Raw genomic sequence first — 14,951 nt, forward strand, 5'->3', positions numbered from 1 at the left:
TTAAAATTTGGGGAACAATAAGAATATTCATTGGTATTTTATTTTTCATGTGGAAATTGAATTTAAGAGAGTTTATAGGACAAAACTTGTTATTACCTTAACATATGATTATGAGATATGTGTACAGATAAATGTTACAGTGTTTATTAAGAGTAACAATATTTAAAGCAAAGTAAGAAAGTGAGAATAGCCATATATTTTAGAAGAAATAAAGCAGTTAAAATGATTTAAAACAGGCTAAAGACATGGAAAATATTTTAATGGTACATAATAATATTAAAAATACATCCATTTTTGTGAACTCTTATCATTTCTGTGATAATATACCTTTAGACACATACAAACATGGAATTAGATGATAACATTTAAAATTTCAAAAATTTTAAATAAATTTAAACATAATTAACCTTAAAGTATATTAAATAAGACAATGTATGTATTATAATTATTGTTATCATCTTAAAAAAACTGTAACAGCTGAATTCAGTGGCTTGTGCCTGGAATCCCAGAAATTTGTGAGGCTGAGGCTGGAGGATCACTTGAGGCCTGGGCAATATGTGAGACCCTGTCTCTAAAAAAAAAAAAAATACAAATAAATTAGCTGGGCGTGGTAGTGAGTGCTTGTAGTCCCAGCTACTTGAGAGGCTGAGGTAGAAGGATCGATTGAGCCCAGGAGTTCAGGTGTGCAGTGAGTTATGATCGTGCCACTGCACTCCAGCCTGGGCAACAAAGTGAGACCTCATCTTAAAAAAATATAAAAATAATAAAAAATAATAATTAAAGAAAAAGAAATTGGAAGAAAAAAAAAAAAGTGATACCAGTTCCCTTAATAATGGACAAAGCATATCGATTACCTTGTATACATATTTCTATTTCCCTGTAACTTGTACCTAGGACGATGTCAGCTTTATATATTAAATACAACCTTACCCAAATAAACCAACTTTTGTTTCCTCAGACACAGAGAAAACCAAAAGTCATGTAACCCAAAACTATCTTTTTTTTTTTTTTTTTTTTGAGATGGAGTCTTGCTCTGTTACCCAGGCTGCAGTGCATTGTCACAATCTTAGCTCATTGCAACCTCTGCCTCCCAGGTTCAAGTGATTCTCCTGCCTCAGCCTCCTGAGTAGCTGGGATTACAGGGGCGCACCACCACGCCTGGCTAATTTTTGTATTTTTAGTAGAGATGGGGTTTCACCACGTGAGTCAGACTGGTCTCGAACTCCTGACTTTGTGATCAGCCCGTCTCAGCCTCCCGAAGTGCTGGGATTACAGGTGTGAGAGCCACTGCGCCTGGCTTTCAGATCCTTTTTAAGTGGCAAAAATAAGCATGTGTGTTAACATCATCCAAAGCATATATATATATACATCCTTTAACCCAGCAGTCCCCAATCCTTTTGGAACCAGGGACCAGTTTCATGGAAGATAATTTTTCCATAGACTTCAGGAGAAGGGGAATGATTTCAGGATGAACCTGTTCCACCTCAAATCATCAGACATTAGATTCTTTTTTTTTTTTTTTTTTTTTGAGAGGGAGTCTGGCTCTGTCGCCCGGGCTGGAGTGCAGTGGCCGGATCTCAGCTCACTGCAAGCTCCGCCTCCCGGGTTCACGCCATTCTCCTGCCTCAGCCTCCCGAGTAGCTGGGACTACAGGCGCCCGCCACCTCGCCCGGCTAGTTTTTTGTATTTTTTTAGTAGAGACGGGGTTTCACCATGTTAGCCAGGATGGTCTCGATCTCCTGACCTCGTGATCCACCCGTCTCGGCCTCCCAAAGTGCTGGGATTACAGGCTTGAGCCACCGCGCCCGGCCGGACATTAGATTCTTAGAAGGAGTGTGCAACCTAGATTCTTTGCATATGCAGTTCACAATAGGGTTTGTGCTCCTATGACAATCTAATACCACCGCTGATCTGACAGGCAGCAGAGCTCAGGCAGTAATCCCAGTGATGGGGAGCTGCAGTAAATACATTTGAAGCTTTGCTCCCTTGCCCGCTGCTCACCTCCTGCTGTGTGGCTGGGTTCCTCACAGGCCAGGACCACCAGTCCATAGCCCAGGGGTTTGGAAACCCTGCTTTAATCTATTGATTGGTTATTCTATGATGTATAAATATAAGACACAAGGGTAAATTATAAAAACAAATTTGATAATCAGTGATTTGCGTTTTTATCTTAATTAGAAATTGTTCGGGATCTAAAGTTTTCATTAATTCAATTTTAGTCTAAAATCTTAAAGTTAGCTAAGGGTCTGATAATTACAATAGAAGTTGATATATTAAGCATTATTAGATTTACATCATTATAAGAATTGACCTCTTTTTATAAAGGTATTGTCTTATTAAACTTAGTTGAGTACATGATTTTACAATTTTATATTTTGAAAGTAATGATGTTAATGTATACAACCTGTGAAACCATTAGAGGACATTTAAGAAATTTAAGTTAGTTAGGTTTTTCTGACAAAAACCTATGATATAGTTTGCACAGCTATATCATACTAATATTATTCTTATGGGGTAGTAAAATCTAGACAAATAACTGTTTTTAAGAAAGTATAATTTGTCCAAAGAACTATCTTAATTAGACTTATTATGTGAACTTTTTTGTTGTTGTTAGAGACACAGCCTTGCTCTGTTGCCCAGGCTGGAGTGTAGTGGCATAATCATAGCTCACTACAACCTCAAACTCCTGGGTTCAAGTGATCCTCCTACCTCAGCCTCCTGAGTAGCTAGGACTATAGGCTGGGGCCAACACACCCAGCTAATTTTTAAATTTTTCATAGAGACAGGATCTTGCTCTGTTGCCTGTTGCCTAGGTTGGCGATCCTTCTTCCTTGGCCTTCCAAAGTGCTGGGATTACAGGCATGAGCCACCACTCCTGGCCCAACTTTTTCTAAACAATTATATACCAGTTACTACAGATACTAAAACTTTCAAGTTTGTTAAGAATTTTTTTTTTCTTGTTCTTTAACCAAGTGACTGAGGTATTTAAACTCAAAACTAACCTGTGTTGGCTGGGCGCGGTGGCTCACGTCTGTAATCCCAGCGCTTTGGGAGGCCAAGGTGGGCAGATCACGAGGTCAGGAGATTGAGACCATCTTGGCTAACACAGTGAAACCCTGTCTCTACTAAAAATACAAAAAATTAGCTGGGCGTGGTGGCGGGTGCCTGTAGTCCCAGCCTCTCGTGAGGCTGAGGCAGGAAAATGGCATGAACACGGGAGGCAGAGCTTGCAGTGAGCTGAGATCGCGCCACTACATTCCAGCCTGGGCAACAGAGCAAGACTCCATCTCAAAAAAAAAAAAAACAAAAAAAAAAACTAAACTGTGTTTTCACCTCAATTTACATTTTGACACCTTCATTTTTTTTTTTCTTAAAGAGATAATATATTTAAAATACATAAAAAGTAAAAAAAAAAAAAAAAAAAGAACTTAAAAACTTTTGGGTATTATTTAGTCCAATATGATATAAGCACTTAACATATTAATATGATGCTTATGAACCAATTGAAACAGGAGCTTGTTCCAGCTGATTTTATCTTGATTTATTAATACTGCCCATAGGGTAGACAGTATATATCAATTTGTGTGCTCCAAAAATATATCATACTCATGAAATGACAAATTTTTCCCTTTTTTATAACATAGATAATTTAGTTTTGATAAACCAGCAGAATTTAAGATGGAAGCAGGTACCAAACTATTAAGAATGTTGATCAGTTAAAGAAACAAAAACATATATTCCTTGTAGCAGAAGTATTACTGTTGAGTGGTAGTTTCAAATATGTTTTCACAAATTCTTTGAGATTCTTCCTTTGAAGAGGTTGGAGTCTAATTCCCCTCTGAGTGTGTTTGGATTTAATAGTCATTTCTAACAAACAAAGTAGAAGTAATAGTGTGTGATTTCAGAAACTAGGTCATAAAAAGGTACTGCAGCTTCCATGTCGGTTGCTCTCTCTCACTTGACTAGGCTCTGAAGGAAGCCAGCTGCCATGTCTTGAGTGGCCCCTTGGGAGGCCCAAATGGCAAAGAACAGAGGCTTCCTGACAGTAACCACTTGAGTGAATGTCAGGGATTTTCAAGTATCAGTCAAGCCTTCAGTTGACAACAGCCTAGCTAACATTTTGATTGCAGCCTTAGAGTAACCTTAACCATCCAGCTAAGCCACTTAGCCAGAATCATCCCGCTAAGCTGCTTCCAAATTCCTGTTCCACTGAAAAAGAGATAGCAAGTGTTTGTTGTTTTAATCTACTGTTCAGGGATAACACATTAAACAGCAATACATAATGATAATTGTAATTCCCCAAAATTTGGTAAGACACTTTTTATTTTCAAGGTCCATAACTTACACAATGACATTGAATTTTCTTTGTTTTTAAAGTGCTAAACTTGCCTAAGATTTGGAAAACTGTTAAATATTATTTTATTTGGCTTTTGGAAGACATTTTTCTGACTCACTTCATCTAATTTATAATTAATGTGTTCACCATCCGTTCTTTAGCTTTAGAGTTCTGAAGTAATATTAATTTGCAGTTATTCAATTATTTGTAGAAGCCAAAGAAAACTGATCTTTGAATGTTATAAATTTTGTTTCTTCTGTGGTATAGAATTCCATTTTTGTAGATAGTGGCAGGTATTGGGTCCGTAATAAGCAACCATGAAAAAGCCTTGAGTTTTGGATGGAGGAGAATAGTAAAGGGGCAGCCTATATCAGTACATTTAAAAAAAAAAAAAAAAAAAAAAAAACTGTATTAGTGTATTCTCATACTGCTATAAAGATAGTCTGTTCTCATACTGCTATAAAGATCGGCATTTTGTTCAAAACCATTCAACAAGTCTCTAGGAAGTTCCATGCTTTTCCACATCTTCCTGTTTTCTTCTGAGCCCTCCACACTATTCTAGCTTCTGCCTGTTACCGAGTTCCAAAGTCATTTCCACATTTTCAAGTGTCTTTATAGCAGTACCTCACTACCTCTGTACCAATAAACTATAATAGTCCATTCTTACACTGCTATAAAGAACTGCCCAAGACTGGGTAATTTATAAAGAAAAGAGGTTTAATTGACTCACAGTTGTGCATGGCTGGGGAGGCCTCAGGAAACTTACAATCATAGTGGAAGGAGAAGAGGCACATCTTACATGGCAGCCAGTGAGAGAGAGTGAATATGTGAAGGAGGAACTGTCAGACACTTGTAAGACTATCAGGCCTCATGAGAATTCACTGTCATGAGAACAGCATGGGGGACACAGTCCCCATAATCCAGTCACCTCCCACCAGGTCCCTCCCGTGACGTGGGGATTATGAGGATTACAATTCAAGATGAGATTTGGGTGGGCACACAAAGTCTAACCATATCATAAACATAAAAGACAATAAGGAAAGCAGATTCTAGATTCCCTCCTAGGTATGCCACCTGATTATACTATCATCCAGCAGAAATCACCAAATAGACTGTAAAATCAAAACCCAGTTTCACCCACTGCTGCCATCTGTGTGAACACAGTTGTCCATGTGCTCAATCAGAATCAGAATCAGCCTTTGCCAAGAATACGGTTGCACATGTATCTTTGTGTATTATATTGTTGCACATGAGCCACATTGCTCAGTCACTTATATGAGGAAAGTTTAACTGAGAACTCAAGACTCTAGGTCTCAGAAAGGATGCACTTTCAGGCCACATGTTTAACTCTCCTGTTTGGACTTAGAGGGACAATATATTAGTGAAACCTACAGAAATAAATGGCAAACAAGGAATCAGAGACATTTAGTTGGTTATTTCACACACTAGTTATTTTGCATGCAGTTTGCCATATTTTTTCCTTTCTTTGATCAGTCCTCGTTCTTCCTTGATTCAGCTGATTACCTTACTTTTAACATGTATGAAAACAAACTGCACACAAAATAACTAAATAGTCTATATTTTGTTTGCACATTTTATGAATGTGGTTAGCTAACAGCAACAGAGAGTTCAGTGTGGGTAATCTACCTTGTGTAGGAAGTTTACAGATATTTAAAAAAAACACTTTGGGTTTTTTCTTTTGTTTTTGAGATGGGATCTTGCTACGTTGCCCAGGTCATTCTTGAACTTGGGCTCAAGTGACCCTCCCACCTCAGCCTGCTGGGATTACAGGCGTGAGCCACTACACCCAACTGAGGCTTTTTTCTTTTTTTTTTTTTTTTTTGACAAGGTCTCACTCTGTCTTCCAAGCTGGAGTGTGGTGGCACAGTTATGACTCACTGCAGCCTGGACCTCCCAGGCTCAAGCGATCCTCCCACCTCAGCCTCCTAAGTTACTGGGACTACCAGAACGCAACACCTGGCCTGGTTAATTTTTTATTTTTTGTAGAGATGGGGTCTTGCCATGTTGCCCAGGCTGATGTCAAACTCCTGAGCTCAAATCATCCTCCCACCTCCACCTCTCAAATAGCTGAGATTAAAAGCATGAGCCACTGCACTCAGCCTTGATTTTTTTTTGTTTTTGTTTTTTTAATTTTAGCTATGTAGCATATGTGACAGTCTTTCTAAAGTCTGCCAGTCTCCTTCTGTCAGCACTGCTACCTTGAGCCATGTATGTACTATTTCCCCCATTGGAATATTTTGCTTATCAATCTGAGAAAAGCCTGGGGAGCAATCTGAATGTTCCATCAAAGGAGAGTGGCACATGCAGTCAATGGAATATTAGATAGCCATTAGAGATAATTTATGTCCTTAGACCCAATAGTTCCATTTTTAGGACTTCTATAGGAATACAATATGCACAGATATGTGTGTAACAATGTTCACTGCAAGATTGTAATAGTGAAAAGTTGTGGCAAAGAAAATGTCCATCAGTAAGGAACTATGAGTCTAAAATAAACAGATGTGTATGGTCTTACATGGAAAGATGTCTACATATTTACTGTGTGCCAGAGTATCATGTGTTCTATTTGTTTTTTAAATAGCTTATTGAAGAATGTTTACATATAGAAAAAGAATGTTTACATATATGAAATATGTTTACATATAGATAACAGGATTTATCAGTAAGATTCCAGTGAGAGTGGTCCCAAAGAATAATTTAAGTTTATATCCTATTTCTATAGTTTGCATTTTTTAAATTTAATTTTTCTTTTGATAACTTTGATATTTTTTATATTTTTTACAATAAGCAATTATTATTTTTGTAATTAAAATTTATAGCCAGGCTGGGTGGTGTGATCCTATAGTCCCAGGTACTTCGGTAGCAGAGTTGGGTGAAACACTTGAGCCCATGAGTTCTAGGCCAGCCAAGAGAACATAGTGAGACCCTGTCTCTTAACAAACAAAAAAAAAAAAATGTATAGCCACTTATAAGGGGTTTTAACAGCATGAGAAGTACTTTTATTATAATGTGAAGTTCAAAAGTAGGATATAAAGTTTACATATAGTATCACAGCTGTTTTTTCTAAAGTGTACATGGGAAATTAATTTGAAAGACACAGTGATGTTTACAGAAGGTAACTGTGGTTAATGGGAATAAACTTGTTTAATGCCCACCATGAAGGGGCATGGGTGGAGTCCAGGTGAAACCAGAAAGAACTGGCAAAAGTGAAAAGTTCAAAAACTGGAGGTCAAGATAAAGTTTAGTACAAGTTCAGTAAAGCCAGGAGTATAGGTGATTTCTGAGAGAATTAGATATTAAAAGGGCTTTTTCTGGTAAGTTTTTGCTACCAAAAGAGAATTAAAACTATTTTTGAGATGCTTTAATTCTCGTGCCAAAAGCTAAAATAAGATGCGTTAGGTCAGAGGATTAAACAAGAATAAATTTTGTAATTTTTTTTTTTTTTTTTTTTTTTGAGACAGAGTCTCGCTCTGTCTCCCAGGCTGGAGTGCAGTGGTGCGATCTCAGCTCACTGCAAGCTCCGCCTCCCAGGTTCACACCATTCTCCTGCCTCAGCCTCCATAGCTGGGACTACAGGCGCCCGCCACCAAGGCTGGATAATTTTTTAGTATTTTTAGTAGATATGGGGTTTCACCGTTTTAGCCAAGATGGTCTTGATCTCCTGACCTCGTGATCTGCCCGCCTCGGCCTCCCAAAGTGCTGGGATTACAGGCGTGAGCCACCATGCCCAGCCTAATTTTTGTAATCTTTTTATAGAAAAATATGCAGGGATTCAAATGCAAAGGCTAAGAGATAATAGGCTATGTGTAGTGTCTCACGCCTATAATCTCAGCACTTGGAGAGGCCAAGGTGGACAGATCACTTGAACCTGACAGTTCGAGATCAGCCTGGGCAACACGGCAAAAACCCGTCTCTACAAAAAGTTTAAAAAAAATTAGCTGGGTGTGGTAGCATGTGCTACTTGGGAGGCTGAAGTGGGAAGATCACCTAAGATGGGGAAGGTCGCTGCAGTGAGCCATGATCATGCCATTGCATTCCAGCCTGAGCAACAGAGTGAGACCCTGTCAAAAAAAAAAAAAAAAAAAAACAACTCAGAAAAGATTGAAACAGTAAATAACACTATGTAAATTTCAAACCATCGTTAATATTAAGTGTGAAACTTGCTTAATCTGTTTTCATTTACTGTAACTCTAAGGAATTAAACAGATTTTTAGGTATTAACTGCAAAGATTGAAAATTCAGTTCCATGTTCCTGAGAGTCATCAAGTGCTTTAAATAGACTGCTTTACATTTTGTAACATTAACTTACAACTCTTTCAAAATTTATGAATTCTATTTTCTTTTACTCAAAACCACTTTTTCTTCATTGTTTCGTCCCATCAAAACTTACCCTAATGAAAATCATTTACTTTTAAGAGAGACCTAAACGGGACTTTCATGTTAATAATAATTGGTATGTCCTATAGTCTGCTTTCAGATGCACAGATGCACAATGCAAAACTTAATCTCTGCCTGACTTCTCAAGATTTCTGAAAATGCCACATTCACATACACACACACCACTACCCTCATTAACATTACCATCCCCACCAGTTGTTGTATGTATCTGGCCTATATACTAATATGTGTTTGCTAAACAGAAATTAATCTCAAAGTAAATCTAACATAAAATGCATTCCATACTGGGCTGGGTGCGGTGACTCATGCCTGTAATCCCAGCACTTTGGGAGGCCGAGGCGGGTGGATCATGAGGTCAGGAGATTGAGACCATCCTGGCTAACAGGGTGAAACCCTGTCTCTACTAAAAATTACAAAAAATTAGCTGGCATCGTGGCAGGCGCCAGTAGTCCCAAGTACTCGGGGGACTGAGGCAGGACAATGGCGTGAACCCATGAGGCAGAGCTTGCAGTGAGCCGAGATCACGCCACTGCACTCCAGCCTGGGTGACAGAGCAAGACTCCGTCTCAAAAAAAAAAAAAAAATGTATTCCATACTGTAGAATTATTTCTGGATTACTCACTGTATTAGCTGTGTTAATACGTCATCTTTTAATAAATCAGAAGTCGACTATAATTGGTTTTGTTTTTTATTCCATTATATCCTTTTAATGCTGACTGCTGTGTAATCAATCATGGATGTTAACTGGGTTTTGAGAAAGTAAAGTCAATCCTTTTTTATTCGGGCATTCTTTTTTTTTTTTTTTTTGAGACAGAGTCTCACTCTGTTGCCCAGCCTAGAGTGCAGTGGCATAATCTTGGCTCACCGCAACCTCCATGGTCTGTCAGGTTCAAGCAGTTCTCCTGCCTCAGCCTCTGAGTCAGCCTCCCCAGTAGCTAGGACTACAGGTGTGTGCTACCATGCCTGCCTTAATTTTTTATTTTTACTAGGGATGGGGTTTCACCATGTTAGCCAGGAAGGTCTTGAACTCTTGACCTCAAGTGACCCACCCACCTTGGCCACCCAAAGTGCTAGGATTACAGGCGTGAGCCATCATGCCCAGCTGAGGGCATTCTTTTTTTTTTTTTAATGCAGGATCTCAGTCAGTCACTCAGGCTGGAGTGTAGTGGTGCAATATCAGCTCACTGCAGCCTCTACCTTTCAGGCTCAAGTAATACTCCTACCTCGGCCTCCCGATTAGTTGGGACCACAGGCACATTCCACCATGCCTGGCTAATTTTTGTATTTTTTGTAGAGATGCGATTTCACTATGTTGCCAAGACTGATCTCGAATTCCTGGGCCCAAGTGATCCACCTGCCTCCACCTTCCAAAATGCTGGGATTACAGGTGTGAGCTACTGCACGTGGACTCATCTGGGCATTCTTAATTTTGTTTCTTATCATTTCTGGGTTAATTTTTGAAGGAGGTAATAGATTTTTCACAAAATTTGGTAATAAATAACGTGTGTACCTGAGGCATAATAGACATATCTTTAATTTTATTTTGCTGTTTGATACTTGGCAAAGCTTACAAAGAAACATACTGACAAGGTTTATCACCACGTCTATATTTGATTGTGTCTATCAGCTCCAAATAAATAGATAGGAAGTATAATTTCCTGTCAATTCATTCAGTTTTTTTTAATGTTTTATAGTCATGTTGAATGTGAAATGATCCGGGACAACTGACGTTATCATTGGTGAAGAATTTTGAACACTTGAATCATGCTTAGTTAGTTCTTTAACTGATTATGTGTAACTTCAAAATTGTATCCTGGCACCTTGTTCCTTAACGATCATATGGGGTTTATGAGAAAGGACTTGAAAACCATGAAGTACTAGACATATATAAAGTATTATTTACTGGTTTTAACTAAGAGACCTAGTGTAAGAAAATCTCCTAAGGGAACTGTGACATAGGTTGCCATGTCATTTACATTGACATTTGGGCTGCAGAATATGGATAATAGATTTGCCTTAGTAAGAACAGTATAGTAGAATGCTTGCTTGTTCAGTGACCTTCAATTAGCACTTATTGTCTAGTGCTCAAACAAAGATAGCATAGTTTGAGGGGTTATGCTGCTGAGTCAGATCGTCCTTTTTGTCATTTGTATTCTCTCCTTCCTTGTTGCCAGAGTATACTGTAGGATGGTAAGGAACAGTAAAGAGTTGGGGTGAAGTAGTAAGAAAAAAAAAATAGCATTTCTGTTCTGGAATGAAATGTACTGTTGGTGTACTGTACTAAATATGGATGTTTATCTGTATCATTATATATTTAAGAAATTAAAATGTATTCTAACCTGAATTTCATACTTGGATCTAAGTTATTTTCTCATATTTATTACCAGGAAGAATTAACACAAATTTGCTAATTTATGATTCTGTTCTTCTAGTTTTCAACATATGATTTCATCCCTTCTCCAAAATTAAAGCCCTCTCAAGGAATGCCAGTCAATGATGATTTATGTTTTAGCAGAAAAAGAGTATCAAGAAACTTATTTCAGAATAGTCGGGATTTTAACCCAGATTATCTTCCTTTATGTGCTGCTGGTAAGTACAAGTTGCTGATGATGGTCATGTTGAACTAAGTTAGAGACTTCTCTTAACTTCATAGTGCATTCAAAGACTCATAGAACTTTTAATCTAGTAGGCAGTTCAGATTCAATAAGTTATTTATTGAAGATCTGATAAGAATGGACACTTAGACATTATTATCTCATAAAACCCTGGAGGGTTTCTCATTGAAATTGTTTAAGTATTAATATAGGGCAATATTTGCTTAATACATCACCCATATTTATTAAGTATCTCCTATGTGTCAGGTGCTTTTTTAAGTCCTGGGGTTCTGCCTAGTAGAGCTTGCATTCTACTTAGGAACGAGAACAGACATTAAATAAATAGAAGACATAGTAAGTTAGCTGGTGGTAAATGCTATTAAGGAAAACAGAGCAGAAAGGCGGCCATATTCAGGAAAGAATATTTGAAACAAACCACAATATATCAGGAGAAGAGAATAAATAATTTCAGGAAGAGGGAACAGTCAGCACAGAGTAACTAGGAGAGAAGTGTGTGGGGAACATGTTTGAGAAATATCAAAGAGACTAGTATGTCTGGAATGAAATGAGAAAGGGGAAAATAAGTAGAAAATTAAAGACATAGTAGGGGTCCTTATTTAAGACCTAGTGGACTTATAAGTGAACTTTACTTTTTACTCTGAATGAGGAGCATTTTGAAGAAAGAATTGACATCACTTACTGTGTTTCCAGGCTCATTTTGTATTTTATTGTTAAAATAGATGAACGGAGAGTGTATTAGTTTGTTTTCATACTGCCATAAAGACATACCTGAGACTGGGTAATTTATGAAGAAAAGAGGTTTAACTGGCTCATGGTTCTACTGGCTGTACAAGCTTCTACTTCTGGGGAAACCTCAAGAAATTTACAATCATGGTGTAAGGCAAAGGGGAAACAAGCATGTCTTACATGGTGGGAGCAGAGGAAGAGAGTGAAGAGGGAAGTGCTACACGCTTTTAACAACCAGATCTTGTGAGAACTCTTATGAGAATAGCTCCAAAAGGAGAAACCTGCCACATGATCCAGTCACCTCCCACCAGGCCCCACCTACCTCCAACATTGGGGATTACGAATTCAACGTGAGATTTGGGTGGGGGCACAAAGCCAAACTTTGTGTATTGGAGAACAAGGTCAAAAACAGGAAGACTGATTAAGAATCTGTTGTAGTAATCGTGACTGGAGTTGATGGAGGCTTTAACCAGGATAACAAGAATGTGGTAAGAAGTGATTGGATTCTGGCCGGGTGCGGTGGCTCACTCCTGTAATCCCAGCACTTTAGGAGGCCAACACAGGCAGATCACGAGGTCAAGAGATCGAGACCATCCTGGCCAACATAGTGAAACCCCATCTCTACTAAAAATACAAAAATTAGCTGGGCATGGTGGTGCATGCCTGTAATCCCAGCTACTCAGGAGGCTGAGGCAGGAGAATCTTTTGAACCCAGGAGGCGGAGGTTGCAGTGAGTCGAGATCGCACCACTGCACTCCAGCCTGGCGACACAGCGAGACTCCATCTCAAAAAAAAAAAAAAAAGAGGTGACTGGATTCTGATTTTATGTCAGAGGTAAAGTTGAGGTAGTTTGCTGGTAGATTGGGTATAGAATGTGAGAAAGAAGTGTGACTAATGCTGTAAGGATTTTTGGCCAGAGCAACTGAGAACATGGACTAAGTGTTACAGAAAGTAAATATTATGGTACTTCAGAGGAAATGCTCATTGTCGTTGACCATAACATTTAGAAGAAAAAGGAGAGCATAGGAAGAAACTGCCTTTGTGGATATTCGTCAACATACCTGTCTTTATAAATGACCATATCATTTAGAAAGAGGTTGAGGCCAGGCCCATGCCTCATGCCAAGATCACACCACTATACTCTAGGCTGGGCTACAAGCGTGAGACTCCGTCTCAAAAAAAAAAAAAAAAAAAAAAAAGGTTGAGCTTGAGTTCTAAATGATTGTTTAGGATTTCAAGATATAGCACCCAGGTAATTAGAAAAATTGTAGTGTGTTGGCAAAGTGATACTGTTAGAAGGGAAAATGGTTTAGAAGGCAAAGATTTGACTATGTTATAGATTTAAAAATGAATTTAACATCTAAATAACAGTTTTCAAAATTTGTTGGGTTTGAGTTCAGATATATTATTCAGTAAACATTGTTCCGTAGGAGGATTTGTAGACCTTTATGCAGTGAAATTCTATAGTATTTTCATATAAAAATGAAGTGGTATAATGACTGCATAGTTTATTTTGGTGTTTAATAGAGAAGGAGAAATGCAAGAATATGTCCAGTTATGTTTGTAGCAATTTTGATTTCTCTGTACTATTGAGAAGCTCATTTCCTAGTTGTACAGATTTTAAACAATTGGAGAATAAGGAAATATGTAACCTAATGCTTGATTGGATGATATAAATTACAAATACTGTAAGGATTCAAGAAAGGAAAACATAGGTATTGAAGTGGTTTCAGAAAACTGCAGGAAAGAGGTTGAGCTTGACTTTTAATGAGTAAGAGGCTGGGCACTGTGACTCACGCCTGTAATGCCATCACTTTGGGAGGCCGAGGCAGGTGGATCACCTGAGATCAGGAGTTCAAGACCAGCCTTGAATAGCTGAGGCAGGAAGATCACCTGAGCTCAGGGAGGTTGAGGCTGCAGTGAGCCAAGATTGCACCACTGCATTCCCGTCTGGGCAATAAGAGAGAGGCCCGGTCTTAAAAAAAAAAAAAAAAAGAAAAGAAAAGAAAAGAAAAAGACATCCAGGACATGAAAGATAAAGAGACTTGATATAGTAGGGAGAGAATTTTTTAATCATACAGTTTCAGAACTACAAAGGATGGGCTCATTTAATAGATGAATACACTAAACGCCAGAGGAGTCATTACCACCTTTTTTTCTTTAGACTTACTCACCTTCCCAGGAATAACCTTAACCAGACACAGGAGGGGAAATGGGAAACGTGTCTGGATAAGCTTAGAATCTATGTGAATACCGTGTGGTATATTAGAAAAGAAAAGAGGTTGCAGTGAGCCAAGATCACACCACTGCACAAAAAAAGTAAAACAGAAAAGAAAAGAGTTTGGCCATGGAGCTTTTTGGGTAGTGCATATACTACAAATACTGGGAAGAAGGAAAGCCAGGTCTGGAGAAACATTCCATGCTGAGAGAAAGAGTGTAGGAAGAAGCTGCTTCTGCGGATGTTTTTCAACATACCTATCTTTTCCGTTATTTGCTAGTCTGTCTTCTGTCCTTTAACTCCTGCCACTTATCAGATTTTCTAATATCAAAAGCTTTATCCCTTTCTTGCCTGCCTACCTCACTGCACTTATACACTTATATTTATTTCCACCTAAATTGCACTAATATTTATGAAATAAGATGTATTCATGAAATAAAGTTAACTTTTGCTTTTATGTTTTCTCCCCTCCTTTCCTCAAAAGGTACTACTGGGACTCATCAAACAAATCTTTCTGGGAAATGTGCACAACTTGGATTTTCACAATTATGTGGTAAAACTGGCAGTGTGGGTTCTGACTTACAATTCCTAGGGACAACTAATAGTCATCAAGATAAAGGTATAAGTTCCAAATTTA

At 38.3% G+C, this 14,951-nt stretch overlaps 1 protein-coding gene across 2 annotated transcripts in view; it reads left to right on the plus strand.

The window, feature by feature from the left end:
• TOGARAM1 (TOG array regulator of axonemal microtubules 1) overlaps positions 1-14,951 on the plus strand; it is a 115,450-nt gene that overhangs the window by 20,819 nt on the left and 79,680 nt on the right. For both annotated transcript variants that reach the window (XM_025392846.1, XM_025392847.1), the window contains exons 2-3: positions 11,188-11,344; positions 14,799-14,933. In XM_025392846.1, coding sequence (XP_025248631.1) covers positions 11,188-11,344; positions 14,799-14,933 — 292 coding nt within the window. The remainder of the gene's footprint in view (positions 1-11,187; positions 11,345-14,798; positions 14,934-14,951) is intronic.

Source organism: Theropithecus gelada, chromosome 7b (assembly GCF_003255815.1).
Source record: "Theropithecus gelada isolate Dixy chromosome 7b, Tgel_1.0, whole genome shotgun sequence".
NCBI lineage: Eukaryota > Metazoa > Chordata > Mammalia > Primates > Cercopithecidae > Theropithecus > Theropithecus gelada.